We start from the raw sequence: 26,498 nt of genomic DNA, 5'->3' as shown, positions 1-26,498 counted from the left end.
CATAATGTCATGGCTGTCTTGAGTTTCCAATCTTTTCTACAACTCTTGATAGAGTTATTGGAGCACATACTTGTTGGTCACAAAAAACATTCATGAATTTTGGTTCTTTTATGAATTTATCTACTGAAAATGTGAGCAAATCTGCTGGGTCAAAAGTATACATACAGCAATGTTAATATTTGGTCACATGTCCTTTGGCAGGTTTTACTGCAATAAGGCGCTTTTGGTAGCCATCCACAAGCTTTTGGCAAGCTTCTGGTTGAATTTTTGACCAGTCCTCTAGACTGCAGTTCAGCTAAATTTGTTGATTTTCTGACACGTTTAAGTCAGAACTTTCGGAAGGCCATTCTAAAACTTAAATTCCAGCCTGTTTTAGCCACTCCTTTACCACTTTTGACTTATGTTTGGGGTCATCATCCTGTTGGAACGCCCTACTGCGCCCAAGACCCAACCTCTGGGCTTGGTGATTTTAGGTTTTCCTGAAGAATTTGGAGGTAATCCTCCTTTTTCATTGTCCCATTTACTCTCTGTAAAGAACCAGTTCCATTGGCACCAAAACAGGCCCAGAGCATAATACTACCACCACCATGCTTGACAGTAGGAATAGTGTTCCAGGGATTAAAGGCCTCACCTTTTCTCCTCCAAACAGCTCATTTTTTTGTTTCATCTGACCACAGAACTTTCCTCCTGAAGGTCTTATCTTTGTCCATGATATGTCAGATGAAACAAAAATTTAGCTGTTTGGCCAAAATACCCTGCAATATGTTTGGAGGAGAAAAGGTTTAATCCTAGGAACACCACACCTACCGTCAAGCATGGTGGTGGTATTATTATGCTCTGGGCCTGTTTTGCCGCCAATTGAACTGGTGCTTTACAGAGAGTAAATGGGACAATAAAAAAGGTGGATTTACCTCCAAATGCTTCAGGACAACCTAAAATCATCAGCCCGGAGGTTGGATCTTGGGCGCAGTTGGGTGTTCCAACAGGACAATGACCCCAAACGTACATCAAAATTGGTAAAGGAACGACTAAATCAGGCTAGAATTAAGGTTTTAGAATGGCCTTCTCAAAGTCCTGACTTAAACGTGAGAACAATGCTGAAAAAACAAGTCCATGTCAGAAAACTAACAAATTTAGCGGAACTGCACCAATTTTGTCAATAGAAGTAGTCAGAAATTCAACTAGAAGCTTTTCAGAAGCTTGTAGATTGCTACCAAAAGTTCCTTTTTGCAGTGAAACATGCCAAGGGACATGCTGTATGTATTCTTTTGACCCAGCAGATTTGTTCACATTTTCAGTAGACCCATAATAAATTTATAAAAGAACCAAACTTCATAAATGTTTTTTGTGACCAACAAGTATGTGCTCCAATCACTCTATCAAGAGTTGTAGAAATTATTGGAAACTCAAGACAGCCATGACATTATGTTCTTTACAAGTGTATGTCAACTTTTGACCACAACTGTATTTAAATACAGTGCTCCTTTAACTCTGACAAACATAGTATGTCTGTTGTAGAAGATGGTGGTTCCCCGTAATATACAAAACATTAATAACAGTGAAGGTAGAAGCTCGGCCCATTGGGCCGTAGCTTTCTGGATTTGTGGCCCCCAAAACAATTCAGTCGAAAAAAATTAGCTATTTTCAAATATTGATTTTACCCTCCTTCACCATGTCTGGGTTTTTTTCTCCTCCTCTACACCAGTGGTTCTCAAATGGGGGTACGCGTACCCCTCCGGGTACTTGCCGAGGAGCACGTGAGATTTTTTTTAAATATTCTAAAAATAGCAACAATTCAAAAATCCTTTAAAAATATGTTTATTGAATAATACTTCAACAAAATATGAATGTAAGTTCATAAACTGTACAAATACAAAATACAATAATACAATATCCAGTGTTGACAGCTACATTTTTTGTGGACATGTTTCATAAATATTGATGTTAAAGATTTATTTTTTTGTGAAGAAATTTTTAGATTTAAGTTCATGAATCCAGATGGATCTCTATTACAATCCCCAAAGAGTGTGCTTTAAGTTGATGATTACTTCTAGGGGTGTGGGAAAAAAATCAATTCATATACAAATCGAATCATTGTTGTGCGATTCAGAATCGATTCTCATTTTTAAAAATCGATTTTTTTAATTTAAATTTTTTATTTTTTTTAATCAATCCAACAAACCACTACACAGCAATACCATAACAATGCAATCCAATTCCAAAACCAAACCTGACCCAGCAACATTCAGAACTGCAATAAACAGAGCAGTTGAGAGGAGACACAAACACGACACAGAACAAACCAAAAGTAATGAAACAAAAATGAATATTATCAACAACAGTATCAATATTAATTATAATTTCAGCATAGCAGTGATTAAAAATCCCTCATTGACATTATCATTAGACATTTATAAAAATAATAAAAAAGAACAATAGTGTCACAGTGTCTTACACTTGCATCGCATCTCATAAGCTTGACAACACATTGTGTCCAATGTTTTCCCAAAGATAAAATAAGTTATATTTTTGGTTCGTTTAATGGTTAAAACAAATTTACATTATTGCGATCAGTTGACAAAACATTGTCCTTTACAATTATAAACACTTTATTTTTTTTTCAAATCTACTACTCTGCTTGCATGTCAGCAGACTGGGGTAGATCCTGCTGAAATCCTATGTATTGAATGAATACAGTATCGTTTTGAATCGGAAAAATATCATTTTTGAATCGAGAACCGAATCGAAAAAAATCTATATATTATCGAATCGTGACCCCAAGAACCGATATTGAATCGAATCGTGGGACACCCAAAGATTCACACCCCTAATTACTTCTATGTGTAGAAATCTTTATTCATAATTGAATCACTTGTTTATTTTTCAACAAGTTTTTAGTTCTTTTTATACCTTTTTTTCCAAATAGTTCAAGAAAGACCACTACAAATGAGCATTATTTGTGCACTGTTATACAATTTAATAAATCAAAAACTGATGACAGAGTGCTGTATTTTACTTCTTTATCTCTTTTTTTTTCAATCAAAAATGCTTTGATCTGATTGGGGGGTACTTGAATTAAAAACATTTTCACAGGGGGTACATCACTTAAAAAAGGTTGAGAACCACTGCTGTACACTTCTGTTTTGTGCCGACCCACACACTCTTCAGGACATCAATGAGGGAAGGACCGACCACTCCCACTCTCCTATAGTTCCATGAAAAGAAAAAAGAAAAAACGACAAGGAGAGAGGAGGAGGACAACGGAGGAGGAGCGTAGCTACGCTGAAGCTGAGCCCCTCTATGTCTGAGCACACGGAGTGGAGCAGACGGCAGCGGCCACACAAACACACTCCTCTCCCAGTAACACACACATCACACACACACACACACACACACACAGACAGTGACGGCTGCCAGACGCAGTGGGAAGCAAGCAGTCAGAGAATAAAGCGAGTGATCGCAGAGGGGAAGAGAAGAAAAGAGAGTTGGAGGAGGCACCTTGTGGCTCAGAAGGGATTCTCCTCAGTGTGAGTGTTCGTCTGGATCAGCCTGCTTCTTCCTGAGTGAGAGGAGTTGTTACCCCAAGCTTTTTTTTTCTTCTTTTGCTCATCTTCCACTCCGGACTCCATTTACCTATCTATTCCAGGAGCTTAACAAAAGAGGGAGTGAGGGGGAAAAAAAACAACAACAACAAAAAACAGTCACAGCTTCAGCTCCAGACCACCCTCCATCCTCCTCCTCATCCTGCTCCACATCCATGTGTGAGTTTACCATCGCCTTCGGAGGATAGGACACAGCAGAGAGCGTGTGTGTTCTCCCGGATACGACAGAGCGATCGGGGTCTTGTGCGGCTGGGAAAAAGAAGTGGAAACAGACCCACTGGGAAAAGGAGGAATTTGACGAGGAGCGACAGGAGAACTGAGGGCAAACTGCGGGCATGTGGGCTTTTTAGACTGTGAGGAACCGGCAACTAGATCCCGTCCATTCCTCCCTCCTCCTCATCACTCTCTTCCCCTTGCCCCCTCCTTTACACTCTTTCTGTCCGGCTGTCCAATCTCTCCTATTGTTTCCTGTATTGCCTCTCACATCTTTCTTTTTTTTTCTCCCTCTGTTGCCCCTCGATTTAAACCCCCCTTTTTTTATGTCGCCACTCCGGATTCTGTCTGTCTCTTAATACCAACAGGAAAGACTTCCCGCTCCCACTTGAGCTCCCCGGCAAGTATACGGACTGAAATTCCCAGTGTGTTTTCTCCCTGCATCCTCGCCTAAAAGGATCCAGGCGACGACCTCGGAGAGATCGTACCCAAACCCCCCACACCCCCCAACTGCGAGCTTCTATCCCCAGCCTGCAGGACCTCCAGTTGGATTCCAGCTACATGGGCAAGCGTTTGGAGCAGCAGCAAATGTACCCCCAGTACACCTACTACTACCCCCACTACCTCCAGACCAAGGTAGGCAGTGTTGACCTATTTTCACCCCCTCTGCAAACATGCCTGTGACAAACATACTTGGTCTTTTTGAACAGCTGCAACCAAGAAAATGTCTTAATGTCAAGCTACTGCATAGTCAAAAAAAGACTTCCTGATGCGTCTTTTGAAAGTGAGATGTATTCTTTCCGTGTGAGGGTTAAAGTGTGTGAAAAAGCACAGCTCCATAAGATAGATTGCGGCATGTATCCCCCCGCTTTCCCCCCCATCTGTGTCCTAAGTGGGGAGAGATTGTTGTCACACAGCTGGGTTTTTCCTGCTCCCTCCCCTCTCCCAATCATCACTTGACCCTGTCCTCCCCTCTGCGACCCCATCGGCTCCAAGTTCAAGTTCAGGGCATGAGGCCCACCCTTCGCTGAGCCCACATTGTTCCTCTATCATACCATACCCGCTGACTTCTGACTCTCCCACTCCTCCACCAATCCCTTCTTTCACCCCATCCTTTCCACCAGAATCGCCCACTTTACACTCAAGTGATGCAGTATTAACTTGCACTATAGGGATGGGCGATATGGACTAAAATCTATACCGCGATATGTACTGCAGCCTCCTGTGATAACAATATACATCACAACATATTATTTGCAGAGTAAATGATAATAGAACCATTTCAAAACAAGTTACAAAGACTCCTAATTTGGCTGCTGACATATGCTGTAACGCAGTGTTTTTCAGACTTTTTTGAGCCAAGGCACATTTTTTGCGTTGAAAAAATCGGGAGGCACACCACCAGCGGAAATCATTAAAAAAACGAAACTCAGTTGACAGTAAAAAGTCGTTGTCGCAGTTGTTGGAAATTACTTTAAACCATAACCAACCATGCATGGATATAGCTCTTGTCTCAAAGTAGGTGTACTGTCACGACCTGGCACATCACGCCTTGACTTATTTTGAGTGTTTTGCTGTTTTCCTGTGTGTAGTGTTTTAACTCTTGTCTTGCGCTCCTATTTTGGTGGCTTTTTCTCTTTTTTTGGTATTTTCCTGTAGCAGTTTCATGTCTTCCTTTGGGCGATATTTGCCGAATCTACTTTGATATAGCAATCTAGAATATTTCAGTTGTTTTTATCCTTCTTTGTGGGGACATTGTTGATTTTATGTTCGGATGTACATTGTGGACGCCGTCTTTGCTTCACAGTAAGTCTTTGCTGTTGTCCAGCATTCTGTTTTTGTTTACTTTGTAGCCCGTTCAGTTTTAGTTTCATTCTGCATAGCCTTCCCTAAGCTTCAATGCCTTTTCTTAGGGGCACTCACCTTTTGTTTGATTTTGGTTTAAGCATTAGAAACTTTTTATTTGCACGCTGCCTCCCACTGTTTCCGACATCTACAAAGTAATTAGCTATCAGCTGCCACCTACTATTATGGAAGAGTATTACATGGTTACTCTGCCGAGCTCTAAACAGCACCGACACTCAGCAACAACAACACATAATTTGCAGACTATAATTACTGGTTTGATGAAAATATTTTTAACCCTAATAGGTGAAATTAGATAATAATACAGACTGTATTTCACAGCACACAGTGGTTGAGAAACATTGCCGTAACATATTACACAATTTCCAGTTTATTGTCTGTTGAAAACTATTATATTTAATCTACTTGTTAATTTACTGTTAATATGCTTATATTATATGGCTGTCTTAAATATAAGACAGCCATATAATATATGCTTATATTATATGGCTGTCTTATATTTAAGACAGTTTGACATATTTACAGCTTTATTTGCTGACTTCCAGCAAATAGAGGGACTATTTTTGCTTTCCGACCCAGGTGTTGATCCTAATTGGTCAGATCTAGTCTTAGACTTAAATTTAATCCCAAATATTTATACTCCAAAAACCAGGAGGGTGTGCCTGGGCAAGGATAGTTTTGCCCCATCGTAGATAGAAAAACTACTGTTGAAATGCAACAGTTGTAACTTGTTTATACTTACCCGTCTGTTGAAATGTAATGAGCACTTCTTCTTCTTTTTTATGGATACTTTACATTGTTTTGGGCAATACTACAGAACTATCAATCCAATACCAAACAGTGGCAGTATCGGTACTGATACTGATGCTAAAATGTTAAAAATGTATTGAATGATTACATTTCTGATCACAATTACAATAAAAAAATAACGCAAAATGGCGGGTGTAACAATGTAAACCAAATATTTCCTACAACTGGCTTAGATTTAAATCATGTTTTGTTTGCCTGTAAAGCCCTCCTGCATCCAGGGACTTTTTTGATCAAGCCATACACAATAACAATTTTCTGATGATAAAAATATCAATATAACCACTGCAGTATCAACCGTACAATGATATTATACTTAGTATCGTTACTCTCGATATTTCTCCCGATCCACCCACCTTTGCTTACGTCCAAGAGCCCTAGCTTGCGGTTAGCTGTTAGCATATCCTCCTACAGTATGCAGTGTAGTATGTTAGCTATTCCTCATCCTCCAGTTGTAAGTTTATTTGCCACCATGGAGGCCAGGCTTGCTCATTTAGAAGTGGCTTTGCAGGAATATTAGCCTCTCAAGCCGTCGATTTTGCAGGACAACTAGAATATGTCATCAACATGCATTATCACTATATAATGCTAGTAATAAAAGCTTTATCGTCTCGAGCATATATGGGACCCTCTTACACATAACCAACTTTACTTACCTATTGGTACCTGTTGTTGTATATTTGGCATCTGCATAAGTCCTGACATTTTGAAATCAAACAATGGTGATTTTTATAAACGATCCTGCCTTTCTTCATACTACTCCAAACAAGACGTTTGGAATTTGCCCAATTTGTGACGATTTTCCCAGGTGTGACATCAGCGGATTACTCAAATATGGTATACATTTTACCCTCACCATCGGAGAGAACACACAAAAGCTAATACGAATAATAACCGAAGAAATGAACAAATTAAAAAGATGGTTTGACAAAAACAGACTATCTTAGAATCTCAGTATAACTAAAATAATGCTATTGGGTAACAATTGAAGGGAAAGTCAAACACAAATACAAATAGACGGAGTAAATATTAAAAGGGTAAAATAAAACACATTTTTGGGTGTAATAATAGATGATAAAATGAAATGGAAGCCTCATGTAAAAAATATACACATGAACCACATCAATAATGAATAAAGCAAAATATGTACTAGACCAAAAATAATTTTTACTGATCGCTAGTGTTTCAATATCTGAGTTATTGTGAACAATTTCCCTTGTAGATCATTAAAGTTTGTCTAAGTCTAAGTCTAAGTAAATATGGGAAAACAACTACAAATGTGCGCTTCATTTACTAATGGTGTTACAAAAGTGATACATTTGAATAATACATAATGTTAGATATAGAGAACATACAAACCCTTTATTTATTTAATAAAACAAAAATATATTCAATGACAGTGCATTTGCAAACAGCTCAAATGTTGTTCTAAGCAAAATATACCAAAGAATGTACAACAATTCTTCTCAACAAAAGAGGAGAGATATAACTTAAAAGGAAAATCGAATTTAAAACATGAGTATGCTCGTACAATACTTAGAACCTTTAGCATATCAGTATGTGGAATTAAATTATGAAATGGAGTAAGCAAATAAATCAAACAAAGCACCAATATGATTCAGTTGAAGAGACTGTTCAAACTACTCGTCACGTCCGTTGTGTCCTGAGCAAGACACTTCACCCTTGCTCCTGATGGGTGCTGGTTAGCGCCTTGCATGGCAGCTCCCTCCATCAGTGTGTGAATGTGTGTGTGAGTGGGTAAATGTGGAAGTTGTGTCAAAGCGCTTTGAGTACCTTGAAGGTAGAAAAGCGCTATACAAGTACAACCCATTTATCGTTTACAAGTGTTCACAAAGTACACAAGAACAATTATGATGGATATCTTGAAACATTTTTTTTCTCGATAAAGATTATTAATGTATTTAATATTTGTTTACTTACCATGGTATATTTTTTTTATTTATACACTGTTCTGTTACAGAGAACAAGGAAATGGGATAAAATTGCCATGAAATGAAAAGAGGTAGGATTTTCGGATGTGCTGTAATAAATCAACTGGAAATATGTGATGCATTACATTGTATCGTATGCATGTTCGAAATAAACTGAACTGAACTAAACTTAACTGAACTAAGAGCTTTGCGCGAGTCCGCCATTGTAGTCCGTGGTGTCGTCATTCTGTAGTCATTACAGGGAAATTGCACTTTTTTGGGAATTTTGTATATGGTTCACAATACTAATGAGAGACAAGGAGACAAAATGTTTTTTTTTTCTTACATTTTAAGACATAAATATCGGCTCGTACTAGGTGACTAGCAATGCAGCTAATGGTAACAATCCATTCAGCCTCTGAATCACTTAAAAAACCCCAACAATACTTCATTTCTATTGAACTTTTACTAACTCAAAGGCAAAACAACAGAAGTCGCTGAAGCTTCTTCTTCGTCTTTATTTTATTGTGGGTTGCAGCCAACGTTATTAGCAGCTCAAGGTAGCTAGTAGCTGTTGAAATGGCCTAGCTACTAGCAAGGCGATATGTTACTCAGCCAGGGAAGTAGTTCCTCGGTGTTAGCTCTTTCAATAAACTTGTTTCTATAGCTTGGCTAAGATGCAAGTCACGACATGTAAATGGATCGTTGTTGAAAGTTTATTGATATATTTTTAGAGCGCTTTATAGGCCAAGTAAATGAATATCTTCACATGCGTTGTTAGCCGCCTTGTACTGAATTTTTCAATTATTTAGAATGCACAGAAAAGGGACTTGTGCTCCCTGAATGGAAAAAAAAAAGACTTGGGCTCTTGTCTCCCATAGGGATTGTGGGTAATAGGCAAAATTACAAAATAATGCAAATAAAATCCCTTTTAACACACACTTGTGGTTTTGTAGTTACTCAACAGGTCGTGGGGCATCGCTAAAGTGAAGTGGGTAAGTAAATTATATCTATATAGCGCTTTTCTCTAGTGACCCAAAGCGCTTTACATAGCGAAACCCATTATCTAAGTCAGTGTTTTTCAACCTTTTTTGAGCCAAGGCACATTGTTTTCATTGAAAAAATCCAAAAGCACACCACCAGCAGAAATCCTTAAAAAAACGAAACTCAGCAGCCGATATTGCCAAAAAAAGTTGTTCTGGCAATTGTTGAATATGAGCAAGCATGCATCACTATAGCTCTTGTCTCAAAGTAGGTGTACTGTCACCACCTGTCACATCACACCCTGACTTATTTGCATTTTTTTGCTGTCTTGGTACTTGTCTTGCGCTCCTATTTTGGTGTTTTTTTCCTGTTTTGTTGGTATTTTCCTGTAACGGTTTCATGTCTTCCTTTGAGCGCTATTCCCCGGCCCTGCTTTGTTTTTGCAATTGAGACTATCTAAGTTGTGCGGACACTTCTTTATCCATCCTTCTTTGTGGGGACATTGTTGATTGTCATGTCATGTATGGATGTACTTTATGGATGCCGTCTGCTGCTCCACACACAGTAAGTTTTTGCTGTAGTCCAGCATTCTGTTTTATAGTTTACTTTGTAGCCAGTTCAGTTTTAATTTGGTTATGCATAGACATGCCTAAGCATCAATGCCTTTTCTTAGCGGCACTCGCCTTTTGTTTATTTTTGGTTTAAGCATTAGATACCTTTTTACCTGCACGCTACCTCCCGCTGTCATCTGCGTGTTTTTATCACGACAAACCTCAAACGACCTGTTCCGGACATCTACAAAGCAATTAGCTACCTGCGCTGTAAAGACACTCAACAACGGCACATGAATTGCGAATTATAATTACTGGTGTGCAACCCAATTAGGTGAAATTACATAATCTCCCACGGCACACCAGACTGTATCTCACGGCACACTAGTGTGCCGCGGCACAGTGGTTGAAAAACAACAATCTAAGTTACATTAAAACCAGTGTGGCTGGCACTGGGAGCAGGTGGGTAAAGTATTTTGCCCAAGGACACGACAGTGACTGTGATGAGCGGGAATCGGACCTGGAACCCTGAAGTTGCTGGCCCGGCTCTACCAACCGAGGCATGTCAAATCCAACAACTAGTATCACTGCCCAATCTAGTCTGCTACAGAGAAGCATCATTGAGGAAAACACAAACACCGACCTGTAAGTACAACGCGAGTTGCTGGCGCCAAAAAAGAATTTGGTGTCAGGCTTCAATAATGATAACCTCAGCCATAAAGTAGAATCTTTTCCATCATTTAGAGCCGCGCCTTGTCACAAAAAAAGAGAGACTCAGACTACTTATAGGCTCCCGACAACCATAATACAGATTTTCTTAAAGAGAACCTACGTTGTGACATCACAGCGAAGTGGACATATTTATTTGGACATGAAGTCGAGCTCTCAGCCAGAACAGAAGGAGCTCCTATGCTCCTCTGGGCTATGAGGAAACTACAAAGAAAGGTAGAATGAAGTATTTTCATCTGATATCAGCAGGCACATAATAACACCATAATTCTACTAAAAGCAAATTTTTTATGCATAGTCTGAATTGATCGGAAATTGCGCAGGTGTACCTCATTTTGTGACCAGGTGAATCTACTTCTATATTATTAGTTTTTCAAATGTATTTATACTTTTATTTTAGGGTTACAAATAGTGTTGGCGACATCAGGATATATGTTTAAACTCTGTACATTTTTGAAAGATAAATATGATGCTTTTGGAGAGAGTGGGGCGTAGTTTCATTTGCAATGTGGGAACGCCTCAAGAATTGAACATCTTGCAGACAGACTCAAAAAGCAGGGCATTCAATTTCCTGTGGAGAAAAGTTTTTGCGAAATTTCCACCAAAGCATATGTTTTGACAACAATCAATCAATCAATCAATAAATCAATGTTTATTTATTTAGCCCTAAATCACAAGTGCCTCAAAGGGCTGCACAAACCACAATGACATCCTCGGTAGGGCCCACATAAGGGCAAGGAAAAACTCACCCCAGTGGGACATCGACCATGATGACTATGAGAAATCTTGGAGAGGACCCACATATGAGGGCAACCCTCCCCCCTAGGGGACCGATAGCAATGGATGTCGAGCGGATCTAACATGATATTGTGAAAGTCCAACCCATAGTGGATCTAACGTAACCGTGAGAAAACAAGCAAGTGTTTTAAATGTAGATTAAATTCCTCATTAGTTCCCTTTGAATAAATCAACGAGAGGAGCCAGATGAGGTGGTTCGGGCATCTGGTCAGGATGCCACCCGAACGCCTCCCGAGGGAGGTGTTTAGGGAACGTCCAACCGGTAGGAGGCCACGGGGAAGACCCAGGACACGTTAGGAAGACTATGTCTCCCGGCTGGCCTGGGAAAGCCTCGGGATCCCCCGGGAAGAGCTAGACGAAGTGGCTGGGGAGAGGGAAGTCTGAGCTTCCCTGCTTAGGCTGCTACCCCCGCGACCCGACCTCGGATAAGCGGAAGAAGATGGATGGATGGATGGATGGATGGATGAATAAATCATTCACAAATGCCACAAATTATGGATTGTTGAAATAACATGTTTTTATTGTCAAAATTAAAAAAAACAAAAAACGTTACTGATGTGTGGAGAAATGTAGAAAAGCATTATACATTATTTTTTCTTTCAAGAAACACAAGTGTTCTTCTCCTTTTGAAAAGAAGTTATTTTTGGGGGAACATAATTGCATTCGAGTTGATGTGTTTTCAATCCCATTGTTAAATAACCCCCAATTGTTCATCCGTGCACGTTCTTTTCAGTAACTTGTTTTAAAAAATGACCCAACTATTTAGAGACGAACCTGAGTAGAGAACGGAATAATCATGCATTAATCAAAGTAAAAGGTTCAATTTATTTGGGATTTTAATTTTGGCCAAAATTGCCAACCTCCTAATTTCATGTGGCTCAAACAAACGTTCTGTCCGTTTGCTGGAATTCACTTGTTTCTTGTCCCTATTTATGTCCTGTGTGATAGTAACAGCGAGGATGTGTTGTTGCATGTTGAATGCAATATTTAGCAATGTGAGTAGGTCAGTCGGCAAGAGAGATAGATGGTGGGAGAAGAGAAGATGAAAGTATGGGAGTGGGTTGCTGCTGGTATTTAGAGATTATTTTATGCCATGAACAGCGTGTGGGAAGATCAGGTAAAGATGTGTTGCACCTTAACCAATTTGTCTGCTGTGCAAAGCAATGGATTTTCCCCCACCATCCTAGTAATATTTCAGATCCCAATCCAAGATGTGTATCTTTTCATCTTCTTTTGCTATCCAAGCCAGAGCTACAGAAACGCACACCATGTATGCGTGAATATTCCTATTCATCCAGGTCGTTGTTGGATGAAAAGTGAAACGTCTAAGAAAACCTGAACGGTCTAATTGTGATCTATTCAATGCACATCTCATATGTTGTAACAAGAGCAAGCATTTGTGTGTTTAACTACTTCATCCGACAAAGTTGATTTTTGTTTTGTTTTGTTGCCAAGGATCGTTTACAACCTTTTTTATCCCACATTAACACGACAACAAAGTGAAACTATTTGGACAGAGATAGAACTAACTGATCGCGTCATTGAAAATGCTAATTTCTACCAAAATGGGTTCAAGTTAAATATCTGACCTAGACTAAAAAGTTGAGTCAAATTTGATATGATTTTCTCATATAAACGTGAAACATTTAGATATTTTTGTTACATTGAGGTCGGCTACGTGTATACACAATTCATTGCAACAATTTCATAAGACTACAGCCTCATGATGAATAACGTATATTGATTAGGGATGTTTCGATCAGTGTTTCGAAACTAATCATCCATAGGTGAGATCGGTTTATACCAATCCCTATCACAAGTATTAGTGATATTATTAACATAGACAAACTATGCCGTTTGTACCTATGTTTGAATCATCGAGTGGTCTGCTGTTTCCTTGCTTCCCTGCTCCCTGTAAGTTTATTCTAGATCAGGGGTAGGGAACCTATGGCTCTCAAGCCACATGTGGCTCTTTTGATGACTGCATCTGGCTCTCAGATGAATCTTAGCTGACATTCCTTAACACGATAAGTAATGAATAATTATGCTGGTAATCACGGTGTTAAAAATAACGTTCAAAATATAAATCATTCTCATGCATTTTAATCCATCCGTTTTGTACCGCACCTGCTCATGAGGTCGCATTAATGGTAAGAAGTATTTTATTTATTATTAGTTAGCTTCAGAAAACAACGTTATTAAAAATAATAAGATACTTATTATACTCTAAAGACGTTGGTCTTACTTAAAAATGCATGCATTTAGTTTTATTCAGTGTTTAAAAAAATACTATATTGCGCTCACAGAAATACATTTAAAAATATTTGGCTTTCATGGCTCTCTCAGCCAAAAAGATTCCCCACCCCTGCTCTAAATCATAAATCATGCCTTTCGCCTGGAAAGTAGATGGCTGAATGTATAATCTGACAAATTGGGACACTTTGACCGCCATTTAAGACCCGGAACTGTTGAGAACGACACGAAAAGCGCTAGCTATTGACGGTTTAGCACTATCAACTAGGGGTGTAACGGTACGTGTATTTGTATTGAACCGTTTCGGTACGGGGTTTTCGGTTCGGTTCGGAGGTGTACCGAACGAGTACACATGCTAACAGCGACCGGGCTAGGACAACATGTAAAAGCCAAAGCTGGAAGACCCTCCTGCCTTGTTAAGATCTCACGTTTAGGAACACTGCGTAATACAACAATGGAGGACGGAGGTTTGCCGATACTGTTCAGCAGCTGCTTCTGAAATCACGCCAAACATGAGTTGCACCTTTCCTGCTTCCGGCTCCCAGACCATAGTCGAGCATCGCAGGGGAGATACTCCTCCAGGGCTGATGTATTCTCGGGGGCAACATCCTTCACTCTACCCGGCATTGGGTCTCCACAGCTCCGGACTCCAGGGTTAATGAAGAGTCCGGCGATTAGTTGCAAATCGTGGCTTTATTGAGGTCTTGCACACAGCCAATCAAACAAAACACCAGTCACTCCCGCACTCGAAATATGCTCCCTCACCTCGCTCGCCCACACACTCACTGACGTCACATGCTGTCACATATTAAAGGGCCACACACACACATACACTACTCTCATAACACACGCTAACCCATTTGAAGCGTCATTCAAGCAGCCTCTCCTCGGCGTGTCTGGCAGGGCTAAAGCAATAACAAATGTTTTTATAGCAGCAGTTTTAAGTCCATATTGCATTAAAAATTTGATTTTGACCCACTTATATGGTGGAAGAACAATGAGCCCATACATCCTCTTACTGCCAAGTTAGACAGGCTAATAAAAGTCTCAATCAATCAATCGAAAAAAGCACTTCACATGTAGAAAGGTTTTGTTAAAGGCCTACTGAAATGAGATTTTCTTATTTAAACGGGGATAGCAGGTCCATTCTATGTGTCATATTTGATCATTTCGCGATATTGTCATATTTTTGCTGAAAGGATTTAGATAAAGGATTCCAGGATAAAGTTCGCAACTTTTGGTGCTAAGAGAAAAGCCCTGCCTCTACCGGAAGTCGCAGACGATGACGTCACGTTTGATGAATCTTCACATATTCACATTGTTTTAAATTGGAGCCTCGAACAAAAAGTGCTATTCGGACCAAGAAAACAACAATTTCCCCATTAATTTGAGCGAGGATGAAAGATTTGTGTTTGAGGGTATTGATAGCGAGGGACTACAAAAAAAAAAGTCTTTAGACACATTTAATAGGATAATTCTGGGAAATCCCTTATCTTTCTATTGTGTTGCTAGTGTTTTAGTGAGTTAAACAGTACCTGTTAGTCGGAAGGGTGTCTCCACGGGTTTCTTGACGCCAGTGTCTCAGGGGAGTCGACGGCAGCTATGGACGACACAAGCTCAGCTTTTCTCCGGTAAGAAGCCACTTTTTAACCACAATTTTCTCACCAAAACTGCCGGTTGACATTCCGTCTTGATTCATGTTCGCTTGACCGCGCTCTGATCCATAGTAGCGTTTCACCTCCAGGAAGTTTAAATAGGGAATCACCGTGTGTTTGTGTGGCTAAAGGCTATAGCTTCCCAACTTAATCTTTCTACTGTGACTTCTCCAATATTAATTGAACAAATTGCAAAAGATTCAGCAACACAGATCTCCAAAATACTGTGTAATTATGCCGTTAAATCAGACGACTTTTAGCTGTGTGTGTGCGTAGCGCTCACACTTCCTAAAAACCTGTGACGTCTTGCGTACACGTCATCATTACACGACGTTTCCAGGACGAAACTCCCGGGAAATTTAAAATTGCAATTTAGTAAACTAAAAAGGCTGTATTGGGATGTGTTGCAATGTTAATATTTCATCATTGATATATAAACTATCAGACTGTGTGGTGGGTAGTAGTGGGTTTCAGTAGGCCTTTAAATGATTTTTGGTCGTTTTTGGATGCATTTTTTAAGTGACTTAGAGGCAGAATGGATTGCTCCAATTAGCTGCATTACTACATCAGTAAGCCTTTAAGAAACCATTCTGAGCCTTATCTTATTAAGTTTTTATTTTATACATGTTGACCACATTAACCCTGGCAATGGACCCTGTGTGTATATGTATGTTATGCCATTGTTTACATATTTGGTAAATAAATAACCCCCAAAAATTATATTTAGTATTTTTCTTACTGTACCGAAAACGAACCGAACCGTGACCTTTAAACCAAGGTACGTACCGAACCGAAATTGTTGTGTACTGTTACACCCCTACTATCAACACAATGTGTGAACCAGTTCCTGATTCTCTTGTATTAGATACGATTGTTTGAGTCAAACAAAGTTAATAGTGGACAATACCTAAACAAAAGCAAAACCTATTTCTTGAATCCTTTTTTGCCCTCAACGTCATCCTGCGTCCATGAAATGATTCCCTAAGTTTGCAAGCCTTAACAGATACAGTGGGGCAAAAAAGTATTTAGTCAGCCACCGATTGTGTAAGTTCTCCGACTTAAAATGATGACAGAGGTCTATAATTTTCATCATAGATACACTTTAACTGTGAGAGACAGGATGTGAAAAAAAGTCCAGGAATTCACATTGTAGGAATTTTAAAGAATTTATTTGTAATTTATGGTGGAAAATAAGTATTTGGTCAACCATTCAAAGCTCTCACTGATGGAAGGAGGTTTTGGCTCAAAATCTCACGATACATGGCCCCATTCATTCTTTCCTTAACACGGATCAATCGTCCTGTCCCCTCAGCAGAAAAACAGCCCCAAAGCATGATGTTTCCACTCCCTTGCTTCACAGTAGGTCTGGTGTTCTTGGGATGCAACTCAGTATTCTTCTTCCTCCAAACACGACGAGTTGAGGTTATACCAAAAAGTTCTATTTTGGTTTCATCTGACCACAAGACATTCTCCCAATCCTCTGCTGTATCATCCATGTATCCATTTTGGTATAAACTCAACTCGTCGTGTTTAAGAAAGAATGAATGGGGCCATGTATCGTGAGATTTTGAGCCAAAACCTCCTTCCATCAGTGAGAGCTTTGAATGGTTGACTAAACACTTATTTTCCACCATAATTTACAAATAAATTATTTAAAATTCCTATAATGTGAATTCCTGGATTTTTTTTCACATTCTGTCTCTCACAGTTGAAGTGTACCTATGATGAAAATTACAGACCTCTGTCATCATTTTAAGTGGGAGAACTTGTACAATCGGTGGCTGACTAAATACTTTTTTGCCCCACTGTAAAATACTTTGAGAAAAAAGAAAAATCAACACAACCACGCTAGTATCAGTCATATACTGTTACTACCCTTGATATCGAAACGAGCATTTAATGGCTCGACCCGCCCTCCTCTTACGTGTCGTGTACTGACCGTGTAGCACACTAACAGTTATATTATCTTCTCTCTCGACCGGAATATCCAAAGTGCGGCCCGCACCACATTCTAAAAATACTATTACAAAAGAAACACACAAAGTGGAATACATACAGGTGAAATGTATGAGAACATTTTGCAATGTTGACTCTTTATGCTCCTGTAAGATCACTCAGGTCACGTGACCGTCTATTCGACATTGGCCCATGAATAGAAAAAAAAAAGAACTAGAGCTGAAGAAGCATTTGCAGTTGCTGGCTATAAACTTTGGAACTCTCTCCCCTTGCAAATTAAAACTGCCACATGTGTGCAGTCTTTTAAATCCGCTCTTAAATCACATTTTTATGCACTGGCTTTTAAAAACAAGCTGAGCTAGACCTTTTCTAGATTATTTAGTAACGTCTTTAATATGTTATATAGTTTTTTTGTTGTTGTTGATTTTATCAACCTATTTTATTTTATATTTTCTGAACCTCTTAGATCAGAGGTGTCCAAAGTGCGGCCCGGGGGCCATTTTCGGCCCGCAACTAATTGTTTACCGACCCGCCACACATTCTGGAAATGCTATTGCAAATATAAAAAAGAACACTTAAAAAAAGGGAAATGAGGTGAAATCTAACAAGAAAAAGTTGCAATGTTGACACAAAGCTGCCATGCAGGCTGTTTTTTTTATTTTGTCTTTCTTTATTTTTCTTTTTTTGCCATTGCTCAGAAAAAAAAAAAGAAAAAAAAATCTATGTCCTCATTATTTATTTTCCAGGCTCCAATTACTTTAAGTATTTCACTTTAAAATGCTTTGTGTTGTAAATATTGCATATATTGTGTGGTTGCCATATCAAAACATCATCATTTTCTTTGACAAAATAATATAAAACAAGCAAAATAATACTTCAAACGTAAAATCGGTAGATTTTGATCCTGTAACTTATGTGTTGAAAGTAAAAGAAAAACCTAATAAAATGTATCACTTTATGAGTGGGGCTTCCTTTGGATCCCAAATATATTTATTGGTATTTTATCTATCTTTTCACTGTTATTACTCAAAAAAAATCTTAGGTAATTAAAATCAATGGTGTCCTGCATTATTGATCTTTTAGGGCTTTGATTACTAAATACTGCATATTTAAGTTTTACTATAGAAAAAACAAAAGAAGTAGTTTTTGACAGAAAAGCCATAAAGCCTTTTTTTGTATTACTTTATATCAACTTGAAGTTGATATAAAGATTAATTGTAAGTGTTAAATAAAAAATAAAAATAATAAGAATTTGAGTTATTTTTAACATTTTAATGACTAAGAACTTTTATGGTCCCCGTAACCCTTAAAGGTAAAATACATTTTAAAAATCCCTACATTTTTTTTATGGTTTGAAAATGAAAAATATCAAAATGACCCCCGCATGCTTTAATTTTTCCATGTGCGGCCCTCAGAAGAAAAAAGTTTGGACACCCCTTTCTTAGATGTTAGTATTGTTTTTTTTAACCAATTATTTTGGTCGATCGTTGTAATTTTATTTCGGGCAGTTTGTGCTAATGTTTAGAGACGCTTTATAAATAAACCTTGAGCTTGACCTAATTACCAAAAATCTGTTTTTTTTTGTATGTAAAACTGTCACTTCTCCAAAAAAAATACATAAAAATTAATGCGTTTAAAAAACTAATACTGTGTTAATAAAGCTTTTAAAGGCGTTGTTGATCGATGACTCCTGACACATAAACAAACTCGAAACAGGAAACAAAAACCCCAAAACCAATTAGAGGGGCGGTATAGCTCGGTTGGTAGAGTGGCCGTGCCAGCAACTTGAGGGTTGCAGGTTCGAGTCCCGCTTCCGCCATCCTAGTCACTGCCGTTGTGTCCTTGGGCCAGACACTTTACCCACCTGCTCCCAGTGCCACCCACAATGGTTTAAATGTAACTTAGATATTGGGTTTCACTATGTAAAGCGCTTTGAGTCACTAGAGAAAAAGCGCTATATAAATATAATTCACTTCACTACAGAGACATCACATTGTAAAGAAAACATTTAAAGCACAATGTTTTATTTCCTAAAACTACATTTAGTAAAGTCAGTTGGATACGTCAGCCCTGGTTCGTAAATACACTTTAGTTGGGATCTGCATTGAATACTGCATTACGACTGCATATTTTACAAATTCATACAAATTATTGTGCAATTAAAAAAATGCACTCAGTATTACCATAATGCTTTTGTCTTCATCCCACACCCCCACACCTCCACACAGCCAGATTTAAATTTGATATTAGTTTTTCTCTAATCTTGCCCGGAGAGACAGAGAAGGAGAGAGAGTGAGAGCGAGGGAAGGAGGGAGAAAGAGCGAGGCCATGAAACAAATGGAATTGAAAACAAAAGATGACTGATGAGAATAAATTGTTCCCACATTGAATATGTTTTGATTGCTTGTTAACTTGAACTCACATCACATGTGCCTCAAGTTGTGCTGAAGATGGCTTAATGAATGCCTCTGAAAGCTGCTGGAGAAACGGTGCTCTCCTTTATGCCTTCTTCTGCATCCCAGTATTAAGTAACTACAATACATTTTAGTGAGAAAAGCTAATAGGCAACACATTTGTTCCTATTATAGTAAGTTGGGACCCCGTGGGGTGTCTCGAGCATGAAGGGAGATTTCCATTAGTAATGGTTACACCTTAGTATTCATGTTAGAACGATACACAAGTTTGCAGCTTGGTAGCAGCAATGCTCAATCTGATCAACAGGCTCCCGCTTCTACTCAGTAGATGTAGTAAGCGCACATTAACACGTGCACAGACAGGTGGAGAAGTTTGTGGCAGGAATAAAAATAAAAAAATGTTGGCCACATATTTAAAGAAGGCAACATAAACAGGGCATTTTACAAATAAAGAAATAAATGTTATCAAGTTGGGCAGCACGATGGAAGAGGGGATAGTGCGTCTGCCTCACAATACGAAGGTCCCGAGTAGTTCTGGGTTCAATCCCAGGCTCGGGATCTTTCTGTAAGGAGTTTGCATGTTCTCCCCGTGAGTGCGTGGGTTCCCTCCGGGTACTCCGGCTACCTCCCACTTCCAAAGACATGCACCTGGGGATAGGTTGATTGGCAACACTAAATTGGCCCTAGTGTGTGAATGTGAGTGTGAATGTTGTCTGTCTATCTGTGTTGGCCCTGTGATGAGGTGGCGACTTGTCCAGGGTGTAACCCGGCCTTCCGCCCGAATGCAGCTGAGATAGGCTCCAGCACCCCCCGCGACTCCAAAAAGGGAAAAGCGGTAGAAAATAGATAGATGGATGGAGAGTAGTGTTTCTGGGGAGTTGTTTTGTAAATATATTTTTTTATATTTAAAATTTGTATTGCTGGCATTTTTTGGGATGCTTTGTGGCAGTAAATATTTGTTACTTTACATCAGGGGTCACCAACACGGTGCCCGCGGGCACCAGGTAACCCGTAAGGACCAGATGAGTAGCCCGCTGGCCTGTTCTAAAAATAGTTCAAATAGCAGCACTTACCAGTGAGCTGCCTCTATTTTTTAAATTGTATTTATTTTCCAGCAAGCTGGTCTCGCTTTGCTCGATATTTTTAAGTCTAAGAGACACAAAACTCAAATAGAATTTGAAAATCCAATAAAATATGTTAAAGACTTGGTCTTCACTCAGAGTGAAGACCAAGCGCTAAAATAATTTTTAAGGTTGTATTTTTTTCTTTGCTTCTTATAACTTTCAGAAAGACGATTTTAGAGAAAAAATACAACCTTAAAAATTATTTTAGGATTTTTAAACACATATACATTTTTACCTTTTTAAATTCCTTCCTCTTCTTTCCTGACAATTTAAATCAATGTTCAAGTATTTTTTTTTTTTATTGTAAAGAATAATAAATACATTGTAATTTAATTGTTCATTTAGCTTCTGTTTTTTTAACGAAGAATATTTGTGAAATATTTCTTCAAATTCATTATGATTAAAATTCAAAACGATTATTCTGGCAAATCTAGAAAATCTGTAGAATCAAATTTAAATCTTATTTCAAAGTCTTTTGAATTTATTTAAAAAAAAAAATTCTGGAAAATCTAGAAGAAATAATGATTTGTCTTTGTTGGAAATATAGCTTGGTCCAATTTGTTGTATATTATAACAACGAGCAGATTGGATTTTTAACCTATTTAAAACATGTCATCAAAATTCTAAAATTAATCTTAATCAGGAAAATTTACTAATGATGTTCCATAAATTCTTTTTTTATTTTTTTCAAAAAGATTCGAATTAGCTAGTTTTTCTCTTCATTTTTTTCAGTAGAATTTTGAATTTTAAAGAGTCGAAATTGAAGATAAACTATGTTTCAAAATTTTATTTTCATTTTTCCGTGTTTTCTCGTCTTTTAAACCGTTCAATTAAGTGTTTTTTTCATCATTTATTATCTACAAAAAACCTTCCGTAAAAGGAAAAAAAAATGTACAACGGAATGACAGACAGAAATACCCATTTTTTATACATACAGATTTATTTATTAAAGGTAAATTGAGCAAATTGGCTATTTCTGGCAATTTATTTATGTGTGTATCAAACTGGTAGTCCTTCGCATTAATCAGTACCCAAAAAGTAGCTCTTGGTTTCAAAAAGGTTGGTGACCCCTACATTTACATATTAATTTTCAAAGGTGATCTGATCCATACATAAGATAATAAGTCATCTTATAATAAACAGTATATTTGCACGTTCCCAATACGCAACATTGTTCGATGTACCCGGTGCTCTTTTTTTGTAGTGTGCATAACTTTTGTAAAGTAATCACGCTAAGTGAAGCTTTATCACACACGTATCATAGAGCTCATATCTCATGTATGTTGGTTGAAGTTGAAACATTTGATGTCAGTCACGTCGCTGATGTCATTGCGGCGCCACACTCTCTCTCTCCTATCATTTATCTTTATCAGTTCAAGGACATGGAGTATCTGCAACAGGCATCTGGCCGAGACCGTCACACCATCCCCCGCGCCGCCGGGCCCACACCCTGCTTTCAAGGTCACACCAAATTGTATCCCAAGTGTTTATAGGGGAACTGTACTTTTTTTGGAATGTTGCCCAATTTTCAAAATCATAAGGAGAGACAAGAACACATATCTTTTTTTAAATTTAGATTTTAAAGGCCCACTGAAATGAGATTTTCTTATTTAAACGGGGATAGCAGGTCCATTCTATGTGTCATACTTGATCATTTCGCGATATTGCCATATTTTTGCTGAAAGGATTTAGTAGAGAACATCCACGATAAAGTTCGCAACTGTCCGTGTTAAGAGAAAAGCCCTGCCTCTACCGAAAGTCGCAGACGATGACGTCACATGTTTGATGGCTCCTCACATATTTACATTGTTTTTAATGGGAGCCTCTAACAAAAAGTGCTATTCGGACCGAGAAAACGACAATTTCCCCGTTAATTTGAGCGAGGATGAAAGATTCGTGTTTGAGGATATTGATAGAGAAAAGTAAAAAAAAACAAAAAATGCGAATCCGATGTTTTAAGACACATTTACTAGGTTAATTCTGGGAAATCCCTTATCTTTCTATTGTGTTGCTAGTGTTTTAGTGAGTTTAATATTACCTGATAGTCGGAAGGGTGTCTCCATGGGTGTGTTGACGCGCAATGTCTCAGGGGAGTCGACGGCAGCTCAGGGGCGTCACTAGACCTAATACTGTACTGGGGCACACCTGGGGCACAAATAATTCATGTGAGCGTGCAAAACGCACAAGCAAAAACATTTTTAGCACTTATTTATCATAAAAAATACATAAATAGGGCTTTAAACTATGAAATCATTTCAGATTATGTTGTATGGATCTTTGATTAACCACCTGAAATTAACTAATGCATTTGACCTACTTGTGCACCAGACTTCTAAACTGCTACTGGTAAAAGCAAAAAGGAAGAGCAATGAATCTTTTTGAAATATATATTGCAGTAATCATCTGCAAATTTAACATCTACAAAAGTAAAACAAAAAATAAAGCACCCCTACATCTCTGGGTTCTTTTATATTATTTATTTCCATTTATGGCAATGTGGCTAATCCTATTTCAGATACACAAAACTATAAAATATACACAAAACAATAAAGCCACAGTAGTAGAATAAATGAACAACTGTTGTGTGTCTGTTCATGGAATCATTTTCTGAGAAGTAAACTGTAACATCTCCTTTTCATTTTTGCAAAATGGTCAATCACTCTGGACAGACATGGAAATATTACAGTAACTGTTATACAGTTGACCAGTGGTTCCCAACTGCTGGGTCGTGACATAAAAGTGGATTGTGTGTCATTTTCAGTGAGTCGCAGTCACATGTGTGCATGAAAAAAAAAAAGTTTAGGGAGGAAAAAAATACAATTGTGGCAACAAAACCATATATTTTTAGCCTTTTTTCTAGTGACTATTAGTGAGTATTTTAGCAAAAGGCAAACCGACTAACAAGTTGGAGGAGGACTCAGGACAGACATGGAAATATATTTTAAAAAAATCTAAATGGGGCAACAAAACCCGATATTTTCAGCCATCTTTCTGAAAACAAATACAGAAATGTTACTATTTTTTCCGGAAATAAAACCAGATGCTTTAGCTGTAGCCATTTTTCTGGTGACAAAACAAGATTATTTTAGTCAAAGTCACACCGATTAACAAGACAAGTCTACTGTGCTATTTTTCTGTGAAATAAACTTGAATGATTTAAAAATTCGGCTCACGACTTGATGATATGGAAACATGTTTTTCTTCCTGAAGATAAACCATTTGAGAAGCACTCAACTCACACATGCTTACTCCAAATCATCATTGATGCAGAACCAGCAGACAATAACCAACATTATGTTTCATGTTCATTGGAAATTCCCCCAACAGCTCGTACAGCAAATGAATATGTTTGCCTTGATACAAGGAATAATGTTAGCTAACTTAGCATCAACTTAAGACAATGATGTTGCCATAGCTAGCTAGGACTTCACTTACATCTCTCATTCCTCGCTTCTTCTCTGCTGCGGGCGAATAACTTTCTTAAATCCATCTAGGAGTTACAGTTTGAGTCAAATCAAAATCAAAATATTGTAATTAACAAATTGTTGGTGGCTAACGTTACCTGCCTCACGCAGTGATTCGAATCCCCCCCCCCTCTCTCTCTCAACCGAAGTCTCAATCCACAGGTGAATAAATTACCATATTAAGTAGCCATGTGCTCACTGTTTCGTGGAGTGAATACAGTAGCAATCAATTACCATACTAAGTAGAATATGCGCTGTTGTCTATGTTATGTAGACTTAAAACTCTGAAGCATTTTTTTTTATTGGTGAAATTTTTAGTGGGGCACTGCAGATTTGCAAATCATTGTATTCCGTTTATATTTTCATGTAACACAATTTCCCAACTCATATGGAAACGGGGTTTGTACAAACAAAACATGAAATGTGGGCTAATACTTTACATATACTGTAATATGATTGTTCATGTTTTTCAGTCAGTACAGATTTGTTTCTTGACGCATTTTGTTGTGCATTACAATCTCAATCGTGTGTTGTGTTGATGTAAAACCTAGCTTACCTCTAACTAAGGCTAACACCGTAGCACGCTGATGTGTTACAACATTAGAAAAACAGTTCCTCAATAACAATGTCGTGACAGATTGGTTATTATACAGGTTACAGGACATAAATGAAGTAGCTGAGACGGTTTTTGAATGCTTTTTTAAGTGATTTAGAAGTAGAATGGATTGCTCCTATTAGCTGCATTGCCAGCTACCTAGAATGAGCGGATTGTTTCATGTTAGAATGCAACAAAAAAAAAAAATACAGCTTTTGTATTCTTCGTATGAGAGATGTTTGAAATGCAAATTGCCAGTGCCCCTATAATAGACGAAGTCACACCAACTTGAAAAGCCGAAACAAAATGAGCCAGAATCAAAAGAAAGGTAGCAACATTTCGATGCACTTTTCTGGCTCATTGTTTTGTTAAGTCGCCCAGTTTAGGTGCACGCATACCTGCTAGGGTTGTACAATTTTGCTTTGACATGTATATATTGTGCTCATTTCTATTTTTATTTTAGATGTATTCGTGTTTTTATACATCGAGTATTATAGGGGATATTTTTCCTGTATTGTTAAAATGCTCGTGTGGAAAGATTTACAGTAAATTTGATTTCAATGGAGGTTATTTGTAGACTTTGTATCATATTTTCCATACTGTAAAGCACACCGGGTTATAAGCGCCACCCACACAATTTTAGAAAATAAAGGTTCATATATTAGCCGTATCGGACTATAAGCCGCAGATATATGTTGTAAAATTAGTTTTTTACACAGAAAGATTTTGTAAATAACCATTTACATACCTTAATTGTTTCGGAACTGTGTCTGTAACAAGGCAGTAAAACGGCTGATCAATCAAAAATATGTGATCGTCAAGGACCCACTAGTTGCGGAAGCTAGCTCTCCAATCAGCTAAACAGACTTAAAAAAAACGTTTGCATTTTTGTTTCTTATAATAATTGTTAACATTAGAGGCCTACTGAAACCCACTACTACCCACCACGCAGTCTGATAGTTTATATATCAATGATGAAATATTAACATTGTAACACATGCCAATACGGCCGGTTTAGTTTACTAAATTACAATTTAAAATTTTCCGTGGAGTTTCTTGTTGAAAACGCCGCGGAATGATGACGCGTATATTGACGTGTGTTTGTGACGTTTCGGGTTGGAGGGGACATACTAGCTCAGCACCAGTTACGGCTAAAAGTCGTCTCTTTTCATCGCGCAATTACACTGTAATTTGGACATCTGTGTTGCTGAATCTTTTGCAATTTGTTCATTTAATAATGGAGACTATGAAAAACAATGCTGTTGGTGCAAAGCCGTGTATTGCAGCTGTATTTAGCGCCGAGACACAGCCGGTGTTTGTTGTGAAGATTTAACACAGAGCGGTCAAGCGAACATGTTTCTCTACGTCAACCAGTATGTTTTTGGATGGGAAAATTGTGATATATATCTTACCGGAGACATCAGTGGATTATTCGTCCTCCTGCTGTAGCTGTTTAAAAGGCAGCTGTGAGCTTGGCTCCTGGGCTTCTCTCTGAGACACTGGCGTGTTCACCGCAGCCATCCGACCTCGAGGTATGTCTTTACAATCTCATTAAA

The 26,498-nt window shown here is 38.2% G+C and overlaps 1 protein-coding gene across 1 annotated transcript in view; it reads left to right on the top strand.

The window, feature by feature from the left end:
- The first annotated feature begins 3,319 nt into the window (after positions 1–3,319).
- The window catches only part of LOC133562234 (RNA-binding motif, single-stranded-interacting protein 3-like), a 489,591-nt gene continuing 466,412 nt past the window's right edge, over positions 3,320–26,498 (top strand). The window contains exon 1 of the mRNA XM_061916235.1: positions 3,320–4,451. Within this exon, the coding sequence (XP_061772219.1) occupies positions 4,377–4,451 (75 nt within the window). The 5' untranslated portion in view covers positions 3,320–4,376. The remainder of the gene's footprint in view (positions 4,452–26,498) is intronic.

The sequence above is a fragment of the Nerophis ophidion genome, linkage group LG11, assembly GCF_033978795.1.
Source record: "Nerophis ophidion isolate RoL-2023_Sa linkage group LG11, RoL_Noph_v1.0, whole genome shotgun sequence".
Lineage (NCBI taxonomy): Eukaryota > Metazoa > Chordata > Actinopteri > Syngnathiformes > Syngnathidae > Nerophis > Nerophis ophidion.
The sequence above is the reverse complement of the archived record's forward strand: the minus strand, read 5'-3'. Positions and strand labels throughout refer to the sequence as shown.